Raw genomic sequence first — 23,960 nt, 5'->3', positions numbered from 1 at the left:
AATCTTGAGTTAAAGAGTTTAGTATGGCCTTATAAGACTTTGAAACCTGGCTTCACATATTCATCCAAATGGGCACGTCCCTTTCCTGTGTGTGTGCGCGCACAGGCGCACAAGTGAGAGAGAGAGAAACAACCCACCATCACTACCACTGGCTTCAAAATGAAGTAAGGGATCTCTGAGGAGCAATGGGGTCTAGCCCTGGACATGAGCCTGGTATGAACCCCAGAAGGTGCTCTCCTGCAGAGGGTAAAAAATAAACGTTCAAGGTCTGTGTCTGTACTTTGCCTTTCTCATCACCAACAGCTATAGTCCAATCTGACCAATGTTTATTGCCCGCTTATGATGTGTAAGGCATGGTGCCTGGCGCAGCTTTGATTCATGACTGGTGGATTAAACTTTAGATCTCTGAAAGTTAGAAGTTAAATCAGCAACCAAACCAAGACTCGATTTCTATTTACATCTTAAGTCCTCAAATCTTTCTCTCAAGATGTTATTCTCTTCTTCCTCTCTATGGAAAGAGACAATGTGCTTAACTACCCAAGTGTGTCTCATACTTGTGGCTCACATTCACCTTATCAGAAATCTTCACTGTTATCCTGAGCTGGCTGGAAGGAGATGAACTTCATATCAAGGAAAACACATTTCCACCATAGCTGGGACTTTGCACTTACACGGCAGCCTCTGGAGTAGGGTTAGATATGAAAATGTCAATCTCTAGTCATCAAGACGATTGCTCAAAACCCTTAATTTAGCAACAGCCAACTTAATTGCTAAATTTTATATCCATCTGGCAAGTTATAGAAAAGAAATGTCTCTAGTTGCCCCCCAATGCTACTATTCTACTCCCCCAAAACATCAACAACCACAAGATTTTAAAAAATTTACTGAAAGGACCAATTTACAGAGAAAAAAATCGTGAGTTAAAAATAGCTAGAGTTCAGGACAGGTCTAATAAAAAAAATATATCTGGCATCTCTACATAAAAGTCAGGTTCAAAGTATAAAAGAGACATAAAAAGAGGCATTTTTAAAGTCGAATACGGCTGAGTTTTATATTTAATTGTGCTCTCTCGCTTTCCAAAATAATTTGCTTTGTGTATGTTAGGACAAAAGATTTCTGTGTATGGCTGAACAGAGGTTAATCATGCATAGAGGCAGCTGCACCAGACCCAAAGAACAGACCTTGGGTGAACGGGAGAGAGATGGATACCGTCTGAATAAATCAGTACCTGTATATTTCCTTTAAAACAAACAAACAAAAGAACACGCCTCACTTAAAGAATAAGGAGAGACTCTAACTCCCTATCCACAACCATCTTTCTCCCACTGCAGCCTCCCATCAGTAGACTGTTCCTCATAAGATTTAATCAGGCCTTCTTTAAACAGACCAGGAGGCTTATAGATTAACTAAAGGGAGAATTCTTCTTATGGAGTCTTAGGGATCGGAAAACTGATTTTTCTCTCTTTACTCTGCTATGAAACTTACATTAAAATAAAACCTGATAGAATTCAATATTACAATGAGATTTTTCTTTTTTTCCACCTCTAAATCTACTCTTGGGGAAAAAAAAAAAAAAGGATTAGAAGATAATACCTGAAGAAACAGCAGAAAAAAACCCTGCTGCAAAAGCACAAATTAAATACTACCACTTTAGGGCAATTAACAACTTGTGAAAGTTACAAAAATGTTGGTTTCCTGTGAAGCTTTTGTGCAACCAGAAGTGCCACACGCGTGCTGAATAAAGCCTATTACTCTGAAGAAGAGGAAAGACTGCATTCTTTAGTAATCTACATCATTCTAAATAATGTGTAAACCTGACCTTCTGGGAAGCCTTTTTGGTTTGGGCTTGTTTTCCTTGGGGGGCAAATGAAAGGATATTGCACTTCCCGAATAAGGTGAGATTTCGGACATGTCTTGAAGATCGCCACACTCGGATTTGATGAGAGACAAGGAGAGCCCTTCTGCGGTGCTGGGTGGATGTGCTGGTGAACAAGGATGGTGGCTCAGGTGGTGGGATGACATCTTGGTCCTCAGACTCGTGGTCTCCCTAGTTAAGTCTAAGGATTCAGGAGAGGCTCTGTCTTTTCCCGAGAAGGAGCCGGAGGGAGCACCTAATGGACTCTGAAACGGGTAGGCCATCAAGGGGAGGGGAAAGGGGTGGCGGAAGGTGGACGTGGTAAAGCCTGCGGTGGCCGACAGAGGCGACTGGTGCAGGGGCTGGTGGTGACCGCCGGCAGGGGGGCCGGAGGCAGACTGGTCAGATGAGTTTTTGCGGACCACCAGGGGCAGTGCTTCTGTCTGGTCTGTGGAACTGGGCATCTGCACATTGCCAAAGGTGTCCAGGGGGTTCGGAATGATGACATCACCAAAGCACTGCAGGCGCTGGTTGGCGGTGTGGAAATTGTGGTTCTCCCCGTTGACTGCAAATCTGGCCTGGGGGATCTGGAGCGGCGGAAAGACCTGAGGAACCTGGCGAGAGGGTTTGGCGGAGAAGACTTTGACCACAGTGTCCACAACTTGCGACATGGCAGTGTTCAGTTCTTGTTTCAAGGTCTCGGCCAAATGTTTGCCTTCGGGTTGTAAGGAGTTTGGCCCGTGGTCTCTTTCTTTGTTGTTGCCTTCTCGCTTTGGCTTGTTTTCGGCCATTTCCTGCTCCCGGATCAGGGCCCGGGCTCGGTCGATGAACTGCCCCGGGTCCAGCTCGCACATCTCATTGTCTGACCTCCCCACGGAGTCCTGGGCCCTGGCATCCAGGATCTCCGAGCGCATGCTGTCTTCAGACAGGTTCCCATCTTCATCATTTTCAGAATCAGTGCTGTCATAGATCTGGTAGAACTTTTCCTGCAGCTGGCGCAGCTGTTTCTGCATGTCCTCCAGCTGCTGTTTCAGCTGTCGGCGCTCCTCTCGCTTCTGTTCTTTGCGGGCTGAAACCAGCTGCTGGAAACTCTGTTGCTGCTGCTGGGGCAGCTTCTGCTTGCGTTTGTTTTCTCGGTAACTTTCTCGGGGACTCACAGACTGCGGGGCCATATCTCTTTCATTTTCATTGCCCCGTAATGCCACACTGGGGGAATGGCTCATACCCCGGATTATATTCTCAACCCGGGCGCGTTTTGCTCTCAGGTGCTCGTCACATAAGCGATCCATATCAAACTGGCTCATAGTAGGCCTGCCAAAAGGGGAAAGACACTCTGGGGGGCTGTCTCTTGAAGAGTTGCTGCATATATCCTCCTGATGTACTTCGGAGCCTGTACTAGAGAGACCGCTGGCTTGGAAACTGGGCTCCGTGCCACCATTTTTGTTCATGTTATTTTTCAACAGCTGGGAAATTATGGTTGCTCCTGGAAAAGGCATCATGGCATCTTCATATGAGTTCGCCCTCTTCAGCAGCTTGCGGAGTACATTTGACTTTTCCCCATCTGCATGCTGCACCACTGAATACTCAACATCCTGCTCGGAACCTTGGGGATTCATGGCACTAAAAAACGTTGCTCTTGCCTTAGCAAAAAATGCAGATGCTGTCCCTACCGTCCTTTTCACTCCAATGTCAACTCTTCTCCTCTTGGTTTGCCGGCTTAAGAGGGCTGTGCTGTCATGGTCAGGCATCACTGGACAGTTATTGTGCCATCTTCAAAAGCTCGTCAGCTGGGCACAGCTCAAGAATCCTGGGACCCTGGCCAACAGAACAAAAGGACTGATGAATCATTTTCTTTAAATTTCTCCAAATTTCCTGACCTCAATCCTGAATCAAATGCAAAATGCATAGGCTCTGGGATTTATGGCACATTACAATTATTGCAATTTATTATGCACTCTGCTTGAAATGAAACATTTTTAAATATTTCTGCTCCACTGGTTTAAGATGGATTAAGATTAAAAAAAAAAAAAAAAGCAAAAACTGCTTAAGCACCAGTAATATGATTCTCTTTCACAAATGCCTAAAATGATACTGTTTATCTTCAGAAGAAACAGTAGATTATAAGAACACAGCCTCTGACAACCAATTGATTAAATTTTGGGCACTGAGATTCATATTACAAAAGAAGATAAAAGTGGTCTATACTTAAGAAATAAGGTTAAATTTTGAGGATGCGTGAAATTTGGATGAAAAATTCCATTTCCGCGATAAAATTATTGGTGGCTTTAACGCGATTAAGGGGAAAAAATGACTCTAAAAATGCAAATATTTCACACACACCCTTTATTACTGAATTTTAAAACATTTTTGTCATATGTGAAATGGGGAGGAGAACACTCCCATCAGCATCTTTCCAACATAAATGGCCAATTTAGCATGGAAATAAGTGCACAAATACTCATTCTACAAGTCTGCTTATTTAGCACAGATATGTGCTTTTTATTACTAAAATCACATTTGAAGATGGTATCTGTTGCTGGATTTTAATGTAAGTATGAGAATATTTATAAATTTTCATGATGTCGTTTTTGATGACTTCAATTATTATAAAGTTGGACTCAGTGCAGAAGAAGGACATTGTCACATTTTAGAAATCAATATGTGGAACAATAAATTGAGTTAGGCAAGGACAAATACATCTTCAGTGCTAGTTTTTTTTTCTATAATCTGCCAAAATAATACTTCAAATGCCTAAAGAAGCTCTTTAACATACACCATTTGTGAATCTTATTTCTTGTGCCAAATTAAAGGATGAGGAAAAACACAGGCGGAAGAAAAAGACTGAAGGAAGATATATAAAGAAGAAAGAAAATAACATCACTTAAATATGTGAGAAAGGGAAATACCGTCTCTGTATATGAACTTCCATTGTTTCTTGGGAACACAATATAAAAAGGCACTTGACATTTTTTTGTGACGTTAACCAGCGATGCTAACCCCAAATTTTGTATAAATGTTAGGATGTCGCATCTTTTTGCTTACAATGAACGTTTTATGAAGAAAATGAAAAATTTTTTTCACACAGGGTTTATCTAATATTAAACTTCACGTTTGCTTAACAGAGCACATCTTCACAATAACAGGGTCTATTGCCAAAGGCAGCGTGCAGTGTTTGGAACAGCTCCCATCTCTTTCGGTTCACCTGTAAAAACATCTACGTGCTCCCTAGGACTGCATCTGTGGCTAGTTTTAAAGAATGACTATCCATGCAAATAGGCATAATTTCAGCATGAAATAACCTGTAAAAATCAAGAAAATGCTCAATGCTTAGACGGCAATGTGTATTTTTTTAAGCGACAAAGATTTCATCATGTAGCCCTTGTTCTCAGTTTTTATATGAAGATAATACATTTAAATAAAGGCTGTATCAGAGTGTCAAGAAAACAACATGATGCTTTTTTGTATGTTTTTTTGGATGCTTGAGGGTAAAATACTTTTTTGTGTGCCTCAGGATAAAATTTCCTGAACTTGGAATGGAAACAGATCTTGATAACTTCAATGTATAGGGTTCAAAACTGAATTCAAGATGATTGTGACCCCTCACACATTAATAAATGAAATTGGTTTCAGGAATACAAAAATGCAATGGCAATTATTTCACTAACATGTTAGATCTGATAAATCAGGTGCAGCTGTCAGGTGAGAGAAAGAAAAAAGGGGAGACGGAGACAAACAAGAAAAAAGATGAATTATTTTAAAGCTCAGAAAGACTTGCATATTGAGGTGGGATGTCTTTGCGAGGAGGACTTTGTGTGTGTAGATCAGCTTTTCAAAAATAGAGTTTATTGCCATTCTTTAAAAATTTTACCTCTTGTCTTTTTGGGTGCAAATCATTTTCTCTCTAATATCACCTGAAAAGCACATAGATCACCAATCAAAATGTTGCACAAACTTTCTGCAGTATTTTCTTGCCCTGTTCCTCTTAACATCCAATCTGGGTTTTCCCCCTACCCATCCTTGCTACAGGAAGAGCATCTCTGCAACAGAGGCTCAGAAACAACACGCTGGTGTAAGAGATGAGCACAAGGTCATCCCCAGCCATCCTTCCCTTCCCAGCTGCTATTTACCTCTGCGTCAACTGCACTTCCTCTCATCTAGCCTAGGTATCAACAGCTGCATCCCTACCTCATGCCTGAGCCAAGGGGAAGGCTGTGCTCTTCCTAAGGTGGAGAGAAATCACATTCTCATCTTCAGTGGAGAATACATGTTAATTAAACGTGCTTGTTGGGTCTTTTAAGAAGAAAATATCCTGTAACTTCCCTCAAATTCACCGAACGAAACTGATTTTTGCAATTTTCTCTCAACTGGTCAGCATTCTTGGATTAAATAATGATTTGTTTGTTTGGGGCTAAGAAAATTTAAATATTTTGGGGTCTTATTGTAAAATGTACAGCTGAGACATAAGAATCAGGACAAAACAAATGAGAAAACTAGGAAAAATTATATAATCCAGCAAGACAAGGCATTATATTAGGAGGCGTGAATAAATAGATCTCTATGTATAGCTTTGACCTAAACTCAGAAATAAAGGTATAGTAGTCATACACATTGGGATTATAACCCATGAAGGCTATAGGCAAGATTAAATAATTATAACTGGCGGACTGTAGTACTTTATTAGCATCATGTTTCACAAACAAGATATATATATATATATATATATATATATATGTATATATATGAATATTTTACCGCAGAAGAAAATGCATTGTTAAATGACTATAATGTAAATTAAATCACTTGAAAACACTTTCAAAGGTGCTTCCATGATTTCCCAATTCAGAATTTAGAGAATGCTATGCAATTAATTTATCACTGATATCATCCTGTCCATTAAGATTTTAAAAAATTCCTTTATTTCTCAATATATGTACTAAGCCATATGTTTCAACTACAATTATTACTGATTCTTATTATGTTTTAATTTTTATATTAATTTTGAGTTTAACCCAGCGATATGAACCTTTTGATCAGTGAACATCAGTATCAGCAAGTATGCAGAAAAATACTGACGTAGCATTTGAACCCAAATGTATTATCGATTGGATACACATATTCTATTCCTGTAAACTCCTCTGTAATTAATATGAAAATCTACATAGAATATTTTTATTATTAAATATTGTGTTGTACCACTTGGCATCTAACTACATAAACACTTTAATAATTCCTATACGAAGGGTATCTTAACATTAGCAGATTCCTCCCAGAAAAAGGTAAGAACGTTCAACTATGATCAAGTCAGATTTTAACTACTCCAAAAGATTCTTCATTAAAATCTGAATTATCTGGAGAATGTCAGATAAGTTAACATGGAGAATCCTAAGGAAGCTGATGACAACGTTAGTAGAAAAGAATTTTCAGGGAAGCATTTCAAAGGAACACTGCAGTGTGAAGTAGAAAGTGCTGAAGTGTTCTGCTTTAATAAAGAAGTTATTTGGGGAAGGGGATGCAACTTTTATGCCTCGATCTGGAGTCCAGATTCTAGACAAAGAAGTGATCACTATGATTACTACTCAGGTAGTTCAGTCAAATCTTTCATGAGAAGGGGAAGGGTAAGGTTGGCATGGTTTCCTGCTTGGATGATTTAGCCTATCTGTCTTTGTTGATAAAATGATTTGAAGAAATTGCTCAAGCCTACACTTTACTTCTTTTAGAAAACAACCTTTGAGTGGGCCTCTGATCTACTTGGGTCAAGCCGCTTATGAAACTGCAAGTGGAAGAACACTAACAAAGAACCTTGTAAATCCATCTGGAAATCAGTAATTCAAGGGGGGAAATCAGATGATTTGATTTAGGTACTCCCCCACCCCTGCCCTTTACCAAGCTGTCCCCTTCACTGTATTTAAGAGTTCATTTCTGCTAATTAGCAACTTTTCCTTTGGAGATGTTTCTGCTCACTATCAGGCTAAGAAAGTCTTTGATGTTTATTGTGAGGAACCCACTTGACATTAGTTAATACTTAAATTAACTAACATTGTATTGTCAAAATCTTATATCAGGTTTAAATTTTCCTATGATAATAGAGATCTCAAATCAGAACCATTTTATCTTAAATTCCTCCATTCTATCAAAAATTTCATACATTTTTCACCTGCAAGATGAACACAGAGTATTTTCTGAGACACGCCTAAAATATTAAAAAGTAATAAGTCACCAAATTAGTAAATAAAAGAGAGTGAGAAATAACTTCAAGAAGAAACACTTACATTTATTTTTTTTCTGAAGAGAATTGAAATACTCTAAATGTCCTTTGAAGCTTTCGAATACACCAGGCAATAAGGTTTTAGAAATTCCTTATGTATATGTCCTTTCCAATTTATACAGATACTTAATTAGAACCCAGTAATAATATATCATGCACAATCCATCTTCATATTATAAAATCAGTAACATTTTATAATCTTTTGTTAATCTTGAACCTAAATATTCCTTATATTTACAGTTGCAAATGCAAAACAATGCCTCTAAGAAATTCATGAAAAAAGGTCTATTTCATTTTGAAAAAATAAAGAGTACGCCTGGAAGCTAGGTTATGTTTTAAGATTGTAAGTGCTACTTATAGAGGAAAGATGCAAGGGAATGAATAAAGTGAGAACAAAGATGCATGTGAGGTATGCATGACTTTTTCCCCACAAGGTCTTGGTGATTAACCTAAATAGAATTCTGCACAATGGACATATAAAAATATCAATAAGTGCCAAGCACAGATAACCCTTATTAAAAATAAAGCAAATGACATATCCATAGATGACATTTTAGTTATGAAAGAACTTCAAAAGCATCCAAAGAAAGTATTAGGAGGAACTTGGATGTTTAAGTCAAAAGAATAAAATGACACATACTATCTCATTTTCATGAAACAAGGATGATCACCCAAGCCACCAAACCAACCAACAAAAAACCATTCACCATCTAATCTATTTCTATGCAACTCAAGAAGTAGCCTGTTTAAAGAAAAAAAATTAAAAGGTCCGATTTTGAGAATCCATATACTGTGCTTACCCTGAATTCTCAATAGCTTCCCTCACACATGAAGGCACAGTCCTTACTTTCATCTATTTTACTATTGCAGAAACAGGTCCATGTTGTAGCACATGGACAGGTTAAGCAAATTACTCCCCTTTTTCTTCTTCACCACCCACAGCCCATTTCATTTTGAAAATGCTCAGAAGTTCTTGCAAGAAACTTCAGAGAACTGACTGCCTACATCTTGCATCAAATAGGAAAGCACAGTTACCTCTCACATACTTGAGATTTTCCTTCTCCATCAAAGTAATAACTAGGACATCTGGCACATGTCTGGTACAATGACAGGCTCATTCTACTTTATGAGAGTATTTAACATACGACCTGAAAGAGTTTATGCACATACCTATTCCTTCTGGGCAGGGAGAAAGCGCGCTAAAGAACATAAGCTTTAAAAACAGTAACACTTTCAAACTGACTTTGGTATTCTTGGCAGTTACACACACCATCCATGGATGTCCAAAGCGCGCGCACACACACACACACACAAGACGGTCTCACTACTCCCCCCCCCCCCCGAATGCCCCCAAAGACCTGGGAAATAGGCGTAAACCAGAGGGAAGCGAAGGGAAAGTCAATCTCCCTCCACCTGCTGCCTGAAGTGGGGGTACTTTCAGCTGCCTGGCAGACAGGAGCCCGAGACACAGCCTCAGCAGCAGCCTGCCAACATCCTTAAGAAAAATAAACAAACACATACCAACTTGTCCTCCACCCCCAACCAAAGAACTCACATGGCAGGGCTCAAAACATAACAACAGCGCAGTTCCCATGAGCCCGGACAATCCTATTAACCAAGGCAACCATAAACCCATAAACCTCCGCAACCCTGGAGCACACCCTGAGGTCTGGAACTGTACAGACACACACAGACACAGAGGAAATTTGCACCTGTCTTTCTTGACATAACACACCTGTCAGGCCCTGCCCATGGCGCAGCTCTCGGCTAATAGACCTTTGTCTACCTAATCCAGGAAAGGACATTATTATAATTTTTTTTTTTTTGTAAAGGAGGTTATAGATGGGAGAGAAGAGGTGGGGGGGGGGAGAACAAGACAAGAGACTTCTAGCCTTGACTTTGAGAGCAGGCCACCCTGTGCTTGCACTGTTATTATAAGCTCAAGGAGACAACACAGACCTTCTGGGAAAAATAAAAACAAGCAGGTGAGTTCCCAGCCTTCCCCCAGGCGGAGTGGGTTCTGGATTGCCAAGAACAGAAGTTTCACACTCCAGCCTGCCTCCTTGGGCTATTTAAGACTGTCGCTCAACCCCTCCTCCCAGGTCTTCTGTCGGCCAGCCTGGAGGACTCTCAACTTCCGAAAAAAAGCTGAGAAGTGCGGGAGACCTGTGAGTCTCTCTCCAAAGCTACTCCCCCTTTGCCTCCCTTCCGCCCCCCGCCCCCCGCCCCCCTCACCTCGCCCCTCCAATCCATACCCTCCACCTACGTTCAGTTTTAGCAGGAGGAGTAAGTGGCTGGCACAGCAGAAGAACCAACAATTTGCTAACCTGGGCTTTGGGTAATGTCTCCCCCCAGCTTGCCCCCGTCGTCCCCCTCCTTGCCGGTTCAGGCAAGATAGCAGCTCTTCTCGCCCCCTCACTATTCTTCCCAGTAACAATCACTCTCACCTCTTCACTCCTCCCTCTCCAGTCCTCCGGAGTGGGGCAAAATTGCAGGTACCACCCAGACGAACCAAGATCAGATCGAAGCAGCCCAACCACGTCGACTGCCAGCGGTGACTGCGAGCACATCCGCTGCCCGAGAACATCCTCTACCCCCACCCGGACCTCGATCTTTCCATCCTCCCGCCGCGCTTGAGCCCCAGTCCTCCCACCACAGGACCCCTGAGGCTCCCGGTGCCACCTTACCCTACTCAACTTGACCTAGCCCTGGGTCCTGGGAGCACAGGGGAGGGGCGCCGTGCTCGTTTCCCAGGACCATCTCTCCATTGCTCCAACCCTGATTTCAACATTTCGGCTTCGACAGCGTTTTGAGAGGAAAGTAACAGAGCGCCCCCCCCACACACACACCTCCCTCTCCCTTCCTCCCTACTCCCTGGCCCTCTGCTGGGGTTAAAAAGGAGAAGTGAAAGGTATGCAAATGACAAGCAAATTGGAAGATCCTGGAAGAAAGGCAGCTATAATAAACAAGACAAAGAGCAAGGACGTGGGGACTAGCCCAGGAGTTTTCACCGGGGGAGATGGGAAGGATGAGGCTGGGAGGAGAGCGGGGATCCAGACGAACAAAAAGCGACCCGGTCCCCCTCGCGGTCCTCTCTCCTGGGAAGAGAGGGCAAGAGAAAGAAGGAAAGGAAGGAAAAGCCTCCTCCCCCTCCAGAAACAGTACACAAAAGGTGACAAGATCAGCGACACGTCCAGCACTATCAGCCTCCCCCCTCTCGCCAACACCACCCCCCAGCCACCAGCAGGAAAGAGAAAGAAAGAAAAGCCGAGCGGATCACTTACTCGTAGGAACTGGGAGAGGCGGAGCGCTGAGTTCCACTGAGGCTTCTGCTTAGAAACTGTTTAGACACTATTTTATTATGATTCATTTAAAGAACACCATTTTCTCCTGGGGAGGGTGGAAAGATGTTTACACGAGTATGAGTAATGGGAGTCTCTTTTCTTTTCTTCTCATTCAAGAACAAGCCGGTACAAGTGATTCTGGAAAAGGGGAGGGGACTCGCGAGGGGGAGAAGATACTTACTCGGTGCAGAGAGCAGTGGGACCGAGCCTTTTTTGCAGGCGGAGAGAGGAAAACACGCGCGCGCACACGCACGGTGAGATCTTGCGGGTGATGAATATGATAATGGGACAAGGGACGGTGAGTCCGTGCGGGAGCGCGCGAGCGGGCCGACGGGGAGAATGAGGGGAGAGAGAGGAGAGGGTGGGCAGGGAGAGGAGAGGAGGGAAGACAAGAAGAGAGGAGAGAGAGGAAGAGAAGAGGCGAGAGGAGGAGAGAGGAGAATAGGAGAAGAGAGAAGAGAAGAGAAGAGAGTAGAAGAGGGGAGAGATGAGAGGAGAGAAGAGGAGCGAAGCGGAGAGGGAGCAGGCGGACCCGGCGAGAGCTCTTTTGCGCCGCTCTGCTTTCCCCGGCTGCAATGGTGTATTATTTCAGAGCGCTCCCTCAGCTGAGGGCTCCGCTCCACAACAAGATTTACTTTAAGACACAGCTGAAGGAAACAGGAAGACTGCACGTCACAGTCTGACTGACGTACCCGGCCCCAGCACCCAATCGCGAGGCGCCTTCGGATTCAAGGGGGGATAGCGAGGCAAGAGAACTTGGGAGGAAAAAAAATATAAAAGGGGTGGGGGTGAGGGGCTGGGAGGAGAGGAGGGGAGAGGGGCCCCGCGCTCCCCTCCCCCGCCTCCATCCCCGCCCCCACCCCCCCCTCACCCGCGCGCAGCCACTGCTTGGGGGCGACCGGATCGCCGCGCCCGGGCCGGAGCGAGCCATCTGCGGGCGCTGTGCAAAGCCGGCGACCGCGCGAGCGCCGCTCAGCTCACACTCGCTCTTCCAGGACGCAGGTCTTTTTTTTTTTTTTTTCCCCTTCATTTCCCAGATACAGCTGATCGAGTTCGCTGAGCGGCAGAGCGAGTGAGCGCTCCTCGGACAGGGGTGGAGGAAGGCACAGAAAAGTATACTGGAGAAAAAGTGGAGGTTTTAGGGGTGGGGTGGTCTAAGAGGAGGGAGTGAGGATCCTCAAAACATTCCACTTTTTAAATGATCATAGCTAGTATCAGGAATACATGTCACCCTTGCTTCCTTTTAAAGGAGAGGTGGACAATAAAATACAGGTAGGTTTGGGATTAAAATAATAGGTGCTAGGGGTTTCACACCGGCTCCGCTGCATCTGATATAAGAAGACTAGTATTGGCTGAATCCCAGTCAATCTCCCGTCAAAATTGTTAGGAAGAATATTTGTCCTTGGCTACCTCTAACAACTTTATTTGGATTGTAGGTACAGCAACCTTTACGGGAAAAAAAAATGTTACAAACAGTACCACGCGATTACGCTCAGTAACTCACTCACCCCAGAATGATTAAAGAGAGAGGTTTCAAATAGGATTTACACAGTTTTGACCTCTGGGTAACAAACTTTAAAGTATACTCGGCAAGAAATTTCAAACGCTTAAATTTCGGGCTTCTAAGTCAAGCCATAGAAAATTCACTTTGGTTTGACATTTCTTGGACGAAAAATAACCAGCAAGACTTCTTTAGATAACGTGGCTCTTAAAGGGCTTCTTGGGATTTGAAAGTTGCTAATGCTAAAGCGCAAGCGCCCAGCCGCAGCTAGAATGTCTCTTTCACCGGGCACAGTAAACGGCTTTTAATAAAGCAAATGCGCTTATGACTTAAAGATCCTATAAAAGCTAGGACTTGCAAGGGCTGCGAAGCAGAAACATTCATACCTAGTCGATAAGACACTCATTTTTTGGTAGGATGGGGACAAGTATTTTTCGTGTGTCCCTCGAATTTAATCAGATCAAAGGTTGAATCATGTTGCGTCGTGACAACAGAGTGTTTGTGAAGTGTGTTACAAGTATACTGGCCGATTACCACCATCTTCTGCAACACACGCACGCACACACTTTTCCTAGGACACTTACAATCTCAGCCTCAAATTCATCAAACTGTGAAGTCAAATCTTTGAATAAGAATAGTGATGGTACTATGTTCGAGTCCACACCCTGTAGGAAACTTTTGGCACGGGACTCAAACATTGCAAAGAAGAAGAAAAAAAAATCAGGCCGGCCCGGTTAGGTGTTGGGGATAAGAAAAAAAGACTTGCTTGAGCATCTCCAGCCTTCATTTCTCCCCTTTTGCCGCCTCCTGACACTCCCCCCCCACCCCATTACGGAAACAACACAGACCCTCACAAACACACTACTCACACTTCCAATGATCGGCTACTGTATTAAGTGTTCTAACTGAGAAGGGACAATTTAGGCTGGGGACAGAATCTATCAACGTGCCCATTACATACAGGATGGAATACTGCTTCTGTTGGTTGGGTCCTTTCGAGGGAAGCGGGTGTACTGAGCGGGGAAATGTGGGTTCTGTGAATGAATCAAGGCTACTTCCTTTCTTCTTTTTCGCCCTATTATTTTCCTTAAGTATCCCAGTATGTACATGTGAGCGCCAGCCCACAAATAAACTGGCAGGAGTAAAGGATACATGCCCTCCACACCTTAAAACCATCTGCTCAGTTTGACATTTAAAAGGGAGGAGGGCAGGGAAGGAGGAGGGGGAGAAGGGGGAAGAAAGGAAGCTGGGAGGGAGAAAAGGTTCAGACCTTGGAAGGAAACGGCTTGAACTTTAGCCCACAAGTTTATGTCACTTGCACCTAGCGCTCGGGTGCACGTTTAGCACACACTACGCCCGGGAAGTGGCGGGGGGAAAAGTTCCCTGCGAGCCCCAGTAAGTCCTTTATCACTCCCGGGGGAAGGCAGGCCCCAGTCTTAGTCGGGGTAACCCGCTTGGCAAACAGGAAAGCTCCCCCACCCCCAGCCTCGGCGACGGAGGCTCGCGGCTTGCCAGCTCTGCCGCGGAGGTTCGCAGCCCGCATTTGGGCACAAGAGCGGCTTTTTGAAATAGCGCGCGCGACGCTGGACGCGCGAGCTCGGTCCACAGCCCAGCTCCGCGAGCTGCGTACGCGGAGCCCGGTCCTGTCCCCTAATGTCTAGGCGACGTACAGGCCAGGCTCCTGGCAACCTCTCTTGCCAGAGCTGCGGCGCTATCCCGGGTCTCGCACCGCCCTGGAGCAAGGCGTGAGGCCCGAGCCCTCTATCTCGGGCTACTCCCGGTTTGTTTTCTGATAGGCGAGAAGCGATCAGTCAGCCCCGGAGACAAGAAGTCGCCTAGATATTAGCTCCATCTCTGAAACCAGCGGCCAAGCCTAGGGTCAGTCCCTTTCTCCGCCCCAATGCCAACACAACCCCAATAACTTAAAAGTTAACACAAGTTCTGACTGGTCTTCCAACAAACCCTATCCCTGCAAGCTACATTTACTTATTTATCTGAAGGGTGATCTGCGCGTTCTTAGTCAAACTCTTGCACTTATCACTTATGCATCTGGTTCTGGGTTAAACACACTTCGCCTTGACATTTTCTCGGTGTATTTTACCCCTCCGGTTCTTTCTTAAAGCCAGTAAGTGGGGGTAGGAGAGAAGACTGCATATAAGTAATTTAAAACCTTGCAAACAACCGTCAGCAGATCTTAAACAAACCAATTCTGGGAATTTCAACTAGACCAGTTGAGAGACAAACGTGGATGTTTATTTCAGGAGAAGGATGCTGGAGATCCAGCCTGGACACACACACAACACCATCTACCACTCACCACCACCACCACCCTGAAAAGAGGAAGAGAAAGAAATAAAAAACAACTCAAGGGTGCAGGCCGGCCTGCTTCAGGCTGTCTAGAGGCAGACTGACTGCCTGCCGTATTCTCCCTCTCTCTCTCTCTCAATCCCTATGCCCAGTGTGACGCCAAGCCCAACCTGGATTTGTTCTGAATGGGGGGGAAAGTGAAATGCCACGAGATCAGTAGCAAGTAGCAGCTGCACGGTTTCTCTCCTGGGAACCCCACTGCTTAGAAGCCTCCCGAGTGATGTTTGTTTAACCAACAGCTTTCAAAGTAAACAGAAGAGAATCACTCCAAAGAAGCTGAAATATAACCCTTACAAGAATTTGGGGTAAGGGGGGTTGGCAGAAAAAAGTAATTTTTTAATTAATAAAGCCCCCACCCCCAAATCAGGGCCCATCACAACGCCTAAAGGAGCCTAGAATTGTCATAAAAATAAAAATTCATTGAAAGGATTCCTTACAATAAAGTGGCCTCGAAGAAAATCACTCTTCTCCCACAAACACACTCCCGCGGTTAGAGGGGGTTGGTTGTCAGTGACTGAAGGGGCACACTACTACTTGATTTTATGGAAGAAGGCGAAAACAATCAAAGAGAGGTACGTTCCCTGCCCCGGAGTAGAAAGGAGTAGGCTGGGAGCTCTGCGTCGCCAACCCTGGCTCTGCCTCAGGCACCGAACTTTCCAATATCAAGATATTAACAGATGGTGGTGAGCACATGGAGGGCTGTTACTTACATAATCCAGCCACTCCGCCTGGCCGCGCTGAGCCCGGCGAGGCGCCCGCCAGGCCGAGCGCGCGCCTTCCGAGGGGTGCCGTTGCCCGCCCCCCGCCCCGAAATAACTTGACTTTCTCCAACCCTACCCGGCTCTTTGAGGGCTAGGATTTGGAGAGGTCGTGATTTCAGAAAAAAATACACATCGATCTGCTTGTGCTTTATCCTCTTCAGTCCACAGTGGTGAAGAAGCCAAGGGCACAGGGAAGTGAAGGGGACGCTTTCGGGGATAACGGGGCGCTCTCCCTCCGAATCCGGGGGTGCTAGGGAGTGGGATTCGCGCCATTTACACCCCTCCCTCTTTGGCGCGGATCAGCATCTCTTTCCCTGTCCCTGAAATACAAGGGCAGTCTCGAGCTGCAGCCGGGGGGCATGGGGTGGGGTGAGGGTGTGAGTGTGAGGGGACGCCTCTGCACGCGGGGGCGCAGTGGGCAAAGTTACGCAGAGCCTCTGGGCACCGCTACATTTCCGAGCTTCGGCAGGATTTTAAGCACTGGTTCCCACGCGTGGGGAGCCCCTTTCGGGCCGGGTGGCGCCCGCTGCCTGCACGCCCTCAGCGCTTCCCCGGAGGCCCAGGCCCTCCCCGTGTGCCTGTGTACCTCCGCGTGCGTGCCCGGGGACAGGTTTGTTTGACGAGCCTCCTTCCCTCTGGCGACTCGGGGCCGCCGAAACTCGCGCGGCACACGCCTGCGTGTGTTGGAAAAGTTTCGGGTCGGGAGGGAACGCTGGGAGTCTCCTCTCCGGCCCCAAGGCGGCAATGGGGCTTCCTCGCCTGCAGCTTCCTCCCGGTCTCCTCCTCCCGCCCGGCCCTTCCTTCCTAGCCTCGGCCCCGCGCTAGGTGTCGCGGCCTCTCTGGCCCGGAGACGTCGCGCTCGAGAAGAGGCGGCCGTGGCGCCGCGCTGAGGGCGGAGGGCGCGCCCCTCCCTCCCGCGTGCCCCTTGGAGTGTGGGTCGCCCCGCGCCAAACCCGCGGCCCGGGCCTTTCCTGGGGGCCTCCGCACAGCCCCGCTGACCCGAGCTGGGCACACGCCGGACGCAGAGAGCAGCTACCTGCTCTCTGCCTGTTGCTGCGGGGCCGAAGCGGCGGCGAGACGGTGGACGCGCTTAACCTAAGAGGTTGGGGCCACCGCCGGGGACCCAGAGAGGGGCGGGGACCTTTGGAGGGCTGGAGACCTCCCCTTCTGCTCACCCCCTTTATTTCTTCGGTCTAAGGATATTTGGCCGTTACTCCCAGCTTCCCTTTCTTCGGTCTTTTAAGTCAAGGGTGTGAATTCGGAGGAGATGCTCTTTTCAGGGGCTTTGATGGTAGGATTTAAGTAATCCCTACTGCCCATCTTACAAGGCTTTTATTCAGGACGCCAGTGAGTTAGAAATAAATAGGTGTAGGCCAGGCGCACGCAGGGAAAAAGAGAAGGAAGCTCCCAGTTTGGATTTATTTGGGGGGAGAGAGAGTGACTCTGGAAAGTTGCATTTTGTTTAAATTAGAGCAAGACAAAGTTGAAAGCCAGATTTCTATAATTTTTCTGGTAATATTTCTTTTATGAAGTATCTAAGTGTCTGTTTGTCATCATTTTGAGATCAAAAGGAAAATCCATATGCTGCATAGTTTTTCAAAATTGCTATTTAAATATGTTTTAAGTGCTTTATCCAACGCGGAGAAGGCTGCTCAGAGGCAAGGCTGGTGACAGGGATATAGCGGGCTGGTTTGAGGTGGAGCAGGGGTCCCCAAGACGGGGCTAGTCAACAGGAATCACCAAGGAGGATTTTCAAAAATAAGGATTTCTGGGCCCACACCAGCTAGGCAATCAGCAGGAGGACGTGGGAATCTGGGGGTCATGCTGTGTTTCCAGTTACTGCTCAGCCAGTCGCTGCCTCTGTGACCGTGGGTGTGTCACTTTATCTGAGCCTCAGTTCTTTTTATCTGTTAAATGGTAATAGTATCCAACTCCTAATTGTAGAGAGTTTTACATAAGTAATATCGTTCAGCACATGACTGGCGCTCAATAAAAATGGAAACTATTTGGTCTACAAATGTGTGTTCTTCACACTTGCGCTGACCTGTACTCCTCCTGCACAGAGCCCTCTCCCATCCAATATTTTGGCGAAGCTAAGTGGACTGTCATTTGATGTGTACGTGTATGCACATTTTAGCTTATGCATACTGGCTACTTTGGACACTTTATATGCTCACCTCTCACCTTTTAAGCCATAAAAAATAGCATTGGTGTATGTTTGGAAGTTAGGCCCTGTGCTCTTGGACTTAGAACTGTCCATCAGTCCCACTGGCAGACAGGAGGCATTTACTGATGTGAAATCAATCTTTCTTTTTCTTTCTCTCCCTCCCTCTCTTTTCCTTCCTTCCTTCCTTTCCTCCTTTCTTTCTTTCTTCCTTTCCTTCTTCCTTCCTCCCTCCCTCTCTTTTCCTTCCTTCCTTCCTTTCCTCCTTCCTTTCCTTCTTCCTTTCCTTCTTTCTTTCACCTTCCCTGCTTTATAGATGGCAAACCTTTCCTACAGAAGCTGCCTGTCTCACCAACAAAGCCACAGGACGAACAGTTCTATTCAAGGAGGGAACAACAAGAAGGCAAAAAAGGGCAACATTCCTAGGTAAAACTAAAATGTATATCATCTACCATATGTTTTTACATGTGTGAATGAACAACTCCCCCAAATTTATGTCATGTAAAATACAACCCTTCTTAAAATTATGTTCAATCCAATGAGTAGGAACACACCCCAAGGTCATTAAGGGAGAGCCCAGCCAAAGACAGCTGTGAGAAGGGAAAGAAAGATAGAAGGGAAAGGAAGATAGGCGGGAAGGGGCCATCGCTGGCTGTGACTCTGCAGCAGGGTGAGGGGAAGAAAGCCAGAGGAATGGAATAGGCATAGCCAGCAGAGAACAGATCAAGAAGGCTGACACTTTTAGAACTGGAGATGGCTGTGAGTGGCTAATGAAACATCCCAAGGAAGGTATCCTCAGAAGGCTTGAGATTAGTAATCACTGCCTATTCCTGGGTTAAGGAAGAGATTTCCAGCTTGGGGCATCTGAGGGCCCAGTCCCTAGGCTGAATGAGCCCAGGGGCTGGGAGTGGGCACCCTTTACTCTCTGCATGAGGGAAAGCCCAAGCTTGATCCCTAGATGCCCGTCCTTCCAGCGTTTGTGTATATCTTTAGGCCAGTGTAGAAGATTCCTGCTCTGTGACTACTGGGGGTGAGAGAGGGATATGTCTGTGACTCTAGGGGACAAAACAAAGGCCCTCAACAACCATAGAGAAACACATATCCGGAGCCAGGCTGTAGGGAGACAGGTATCAGCTTCTGGTTTCTTACCCCCAAGCCCTCTCCTGGTGGTGGTCTTGGTGGAAGGAGTACTTTTGCCTATTCTTGTAGGGGAGGAGGGCAGGGGCAGAGGCTGAGAGGAAGATCTGGAGGAGCAGGGTGGGGTGGGGGGGTGGGAGAAGGGGGGTGGGAAGGGAGCGTGTGGGAGGGTGCCGGGTAGGGGTGAGGGGAGATTATAGGTGGAGGTAGGTGGACTAGGTGTCCTGCACATGGTAAGGGGCGGGGTGGGTAGCTGGCAGTGGGGCTGAGGGAGTGGAGTTCAGGGGAGAGGTGGGGCTGGGAGTGCGAGGGCCAAAGCGGATAACTGGAGGGGATGGGGGGTGCAGGAGGTCGGGGGTGGGCGAGGAGGCTGGGGGGTGGGGTGCCGGAAGGGGTGTGAAGTGTGGTTTGAGGGACGGAGTGGGAGGCGGGAGCGAAGGCGAGGCTGGAGGCTAAATCGGACCCTTGCTCCGGCTCGCGGGAAGGGCGCCTCCTGCGTCTGGCGAGGCTCTGGAATGCTCTGGGTCACCCGCTGATCCCGGTTGGCGGAAGGCCTCGGGCAGCACCCCCTCCCGGCAGCCGCCTCTCGGGGGCGGGCAGCCCGGGCTCCCCCCGTGCGCGGCGCTGTTGGTGCGCGTTCCCGATCCGGAGGGGTGTCGCCGTGCGTCCCCCACCCGCGGCTTCCCGCGCGCCCCGGCTCCGACGGGGGGTGGGTCCCCCCAGCGCCCCCGCACGGGCTCCGGGCAGCCAGCTTCCTCCTTCCTCCCAGCTCCACCTCCCCTCATCCCCATCCTAGGCCCCAGGGTGGCTCCCTCACTCCCCCAGGTCCCCGAAGCCCCATCCTTTTCCCTCCCGGGGCAGGCGGAGTTCACCTAATCTTCGGTGGTCTCAATGCTAATCTTCGGGGCTGGTGCCTGGGGAGAGAGGGCAGGAGGGGCTGCGGAACCCAAAGTGGGCTCAAAGAAGATAGAATCATTCAGCAGATAATTACTGTTTGCAAGACACTGCTGAGCGTGGCAGTTGGTGACCCTGTTGAGAGAGCGAGTGGACCGGACGATTTTGGTTCTTATCCAACACGGAGGGACAGTTATGATGTGTTCGATTTAGCCAGGTTTCTGAAACCTCGATCCGGAGCAGGAGTCTAGAGGAATCTGGGTGAGGGACAAAAGTGTCAACACCTCCTTCTCTCCATGTTTCAAAGTGGTCTTTCTGCGAGAATATGGGAGGGAGGGGCATAGGCATAGTGATGAGCAGTGATAGACAATTCTAGCATCTTCTGAGCACTTCCTACCTCAGAACTGCGCCAGATGCTTTATGTCCAGCACTTCCATTTTCTTCTAAAATGCCATAGGCTCTAAGACACACCATCCATTTAAATGTGCCCTTTGGGAGAAAAGGAAAACATAATGACCTTAAATGCACAATCGATTGTAGGACATATTGATTGCAGGAACATAATAAAATATGAGAAAAAGTGAACCTTAGCAGTGAAGAAATAAGTACATTAGGTGTAGTTCTCCCAACAGCCCTGATGAGAGTTATCCCTGCTGTATTGTATGGATGAGTAAACGGGGACAGGGAAGGTTTCACCACCTGCTTAAGGCCACAAAGCCGGTAAGTAGCCGTCAGAATCGGAACGCAGGTTTGCCTGCCTTCAGAGCCGGAACAGTTCCTCCTAGGGCACACGGCCTCTGCAGGGATGGGGCTTTGTCAGCTTCTTCATAGCCCAGGTTCTCTCTTGACCCTTTTACCATCAACACTCCCTCCCCCACCCTCCACGTTATGGAGATTTCCAGGAGGACAAATTCATTTGGGGGAGGGGGTACAAAACAGTCAAATTACATTTTTCAGATTCAGATAAAGTCTATAAAGGGTAAAACCCATGCATGCCAGGTTTTGCTGTGCACCGCAGGAAGTCGAATTCAAGGATCCCTGTATTGCTGAAAATAGAATTGTAAAAAATAAAAGGGGTGGAGGGAGAAAGTGAATGAAACTAATCCTATTAAACGTGGTAGCATGTTTCTGTGGCACGCAGGGAGAGATTAAGCACAGGAAAGGGGATAAGTACTGCTTCAGTTTCACTAAACTAATGTGACAACTTGTCATTGGAAATCTTTGCAGCTTGTTAGTAGATGACTAGCTGATTCAGAAGTGTTTTCTATCATTCCCTTTGTGTCTCCTGTGAGTTTTGTTTCTTTTTTCAATTTTCTTTCTTTTCCTGTTTCTTTCTTACCCATGCTGCTCTATTTTGCTTTTTAATCCTGCATGTCTCCTTCAAGTCAAAACATTTAGCTGGCTCTAATCAAGATTTAGTTTTGAAGATGCCCCTTGACCTCGTCTTGCCCAGAGAAGCCCCAAACGGGACTGACTGCTCTCCATCCTCAACCTGGGGTCTGTCTTGTGGCTTAAAAAACCAAGCTTCTGGGGAAAACCTCTCATTTCAGATTTCATTTTTCTGCACTCCTTCTTCTTTTCTTCTCTTTCTTTCTTTTTTGCTTTATCCTTTTATTCTCTCCTTTTTGCCTTTCATTTCCATCCTTTTTTCCCCTCACTTACCCCTTTCTCCTCTTCCCTGTTTTCCTCTCTAATTTCATTTTCTCTCTTGCTTTCCTCCCATCAATGGTTTCATTTTTTTTCCTAGAATTTCTTTTTCCTCTTTAATACACTCCAATAACTCTCTTATTCTTTCTTTCCTTCAGATAAGACAGTTACGTTGGCAGAGAAAAGCTAGGAATCCCTCATGGTAGTTACCGTGCTGGATTAGTTCCTGGCGAAGGGAAGGAGGCAACATTGTGGGGAAGGGGCCAGGGCAGATCACAGACATGCAGGGAACAAAGAGCTGATCTAAATCGTGAGGAAGAAAGAATTTTAGGCTTGGTCACTGTCTTTCCAAAGCAGGTGTCCAGCTTGTTTGGAAGCGTGGCTCACTGCCCCTCTCTCCTCTGCCTTGGCATCACTCTCTCCCACTTTCCTCCTCCCTCCCCCGCTCCAACTTTCCCCACTGGCTCACCACCAGAGGCGAGATGTTGAGTCAATGGAAAAACAACATTCGCCAACATTAAAGGGAGACTGTTTAGAAAAGGAAGGCCCTGCTGAGGTGCAGAGGAAGCCTGTACATTAACACGGGCCACCTCTTATCTGGGGCAGCTGGGCCCAAGCTGCCTGTGCTGATTCCCCAGCTTTGCCAAGAGGCCTTCAGCAGAGGCTGCCTGCTTTTTGGGGGCGGGGGGCTGATTCTTACCCACAGGCATCACCAGCATTTTTAGAAACACAAAGACATCGATTTTCTCCCAGGGACTTAATGGGAGACCCCAGGCCAATAAGCAAAGTTTCGCAAAAGGCAGCCCTGCTCTAGGCCTCTGTCTCTGGACACGCCTCACCATGAACCTGGCCCCTCTCATCTGCAGTCCTTCTGAGGACTCCCAAGCACGGGAAGGACTGGCCATTCTGACCCGAATGTGAATTAAGGGGAAGGACAAGCTAAAGTGACCCAAAGGAAAAGAAGAAAAAGGCATGTGGGTAGGTTCACCCTGGCTCTAAATTGCTTACCGTTAAGTCTTGAACCAGCTCCTGATGGGAAGATAAGGCAAATCTCTAATCAGTCAATAATTAACCGAAGCTCCATTAATGGTCCAGTCAACCAAAGCCTGCTGACACCTTCAGAACCCTGCTGGAGTGGGAGGGTTAGGTTGGACCTTTTGATAGAAAGATCTGTTTAGCCCGCTGTTCACTCCACTCACAGGTCACCATACAAGGGGTAAAGTTATTCCTGTGTCTGCCAGTGAAACCTTTTCTTAGTTTAACTCCTTTGGATAACTTTCTGAAATTTCACTTTTAGAAATCTCAATGTGTGTGTGTGTGTGTGTGTGTTGCGTTGTGTACAGAACAGCTTGGGGGTCCATTCAGTTCCAGGTCAGTTTGAATCAAATCCCAGATGTGTTCTGATTGTTACTACATTATTCTTCCTAGAGGATCGTATTTTCTCTCCCCAGCCTTGCTCATCTAAGTCTGTAGTTTATTCTCAGTGTCTGTAGATATTTCTGTTCCTCAGTGTTAGCTCCTCCTCAATTTGTGATCAAAGCAGAAATACGTTGTGAGTAATAAGCAGCCACACATCCCTACCAAAGCCTGCAGATAATTCTTGAATTTTAAAGAAGTAGGACTTTAAAAGACTAACGCAGATTTGCTTTTAGTACTTCTGGTGGATCCAGGTCTTTTTATTTCTTACAGAAGCAGATTTTTAGAAAGGGTGAGTTTAGGTCTTACATTTTCTTTTAATGGAAATTTTTTTTGTTTTTTGTTCTTGTTTTGCTTTACTTTGTTGTTCTTCTGTACAGCATTCAGTGTGCTACCGTAAGCTTGTAGTCAATCTATTAGACGAGAAAAATCAGTGTATTACGTGTAGTGTGAATTTTTCCTAAAGTCAAGTTGTAAGTCATGATTGTGTGTCAATCAATGAACTTGGTTCCTAATTTAATCTGTTCAAGCCACTTGAAAAATGTGTTCTTTTAGACATGGGAGGAATAGGGTGTGGGAGTGTGGCTTGATATGAATCCATCTCCATCA

The 23,960-nt window shown here is 46.4% G+C and overlaps 1 protein-coding gene and 1 long non-coding RNA gene across 10 annotated transcripts in view; one reads left to right on the top strand and one right to left on the bottom strand.

Annotated features, from left to right (window-relative positions):
• PROX1 (prospero homeobox 1) overlaps window positions 1-12,223 on the bottom strand; it is a 49,830-nt gene extending 37,607 nt beyond the window's left edge. For 2 of the 8 annotated variants that reach the window (XM_029230998.1, XM_029231000.1), the window contains exons 1-2: window positions 10,568-10,693; window positions 1,879-3,670 (exon numbers count right to left, since the gene is read on the bottom strand). In XM_029230998.1, coding sequence (XP_029086831.1) covers window positions 1,879-3,603 — 1,725 coding nt within the window. In that variant the 5' untranslated portion in view covers window positions 3,604-3,670; window positions 10,568-10,693. Of the gene's footprint in view, window positions 1-1,878; window positions 3,671-5,723; window positions 5,767-8,124; window positions 8,226-10,567; window positions 10,694-10,807; window positions 10,918-11,404; window positions 11,615-11,645 lie in introns of those variants that run through there. The other 6 variants (XM_029230993.1, XM_029230997.1, XM_029231001.1 and 3 more) reach the window with 6 other exon arrangements.
• LOC114899870 overlaps window positions 11,597-23,960 on the top strand; it is a 134,551-nt gene continuing 122,187 nt past the window's right edge. For both annotated transcript variants that reach the window (XR_003794653.1, XR_003794654.1), the window contains exons 1-2: window positions 11,597-11,718; window positions 18,574-18,683. This is a non-coding gene — a long non-coding RNA (uncharacterized LOC114899870). The remainder of the gene's footprint in view (window positions 11,719-18,573; window positions 18,684-23,960) is intronic.

Source organism: Monodon monoceros, unplaced genomic scaffold (assembly GCF_005190385.1).
Source record: "Monodon monoceros isolate NGI ecotype Baffin Bay Population unplaced genomic scaffold, NGI_Narwhal_1 Super_Scaffold_18, whole genome shotgun sequence".
In the NCBI taxonomy this organism is placed as follows: Eukaryota; Metazoa; Chordata; class Mammalia; order Artiodactyla; family Monodontidae; genus Monodon; species Monodon monoceros.
Note: the sequence above shows the minus strand (reverse complement) of the source record. Positions and strands in the feature narration are given on the sequence as shown.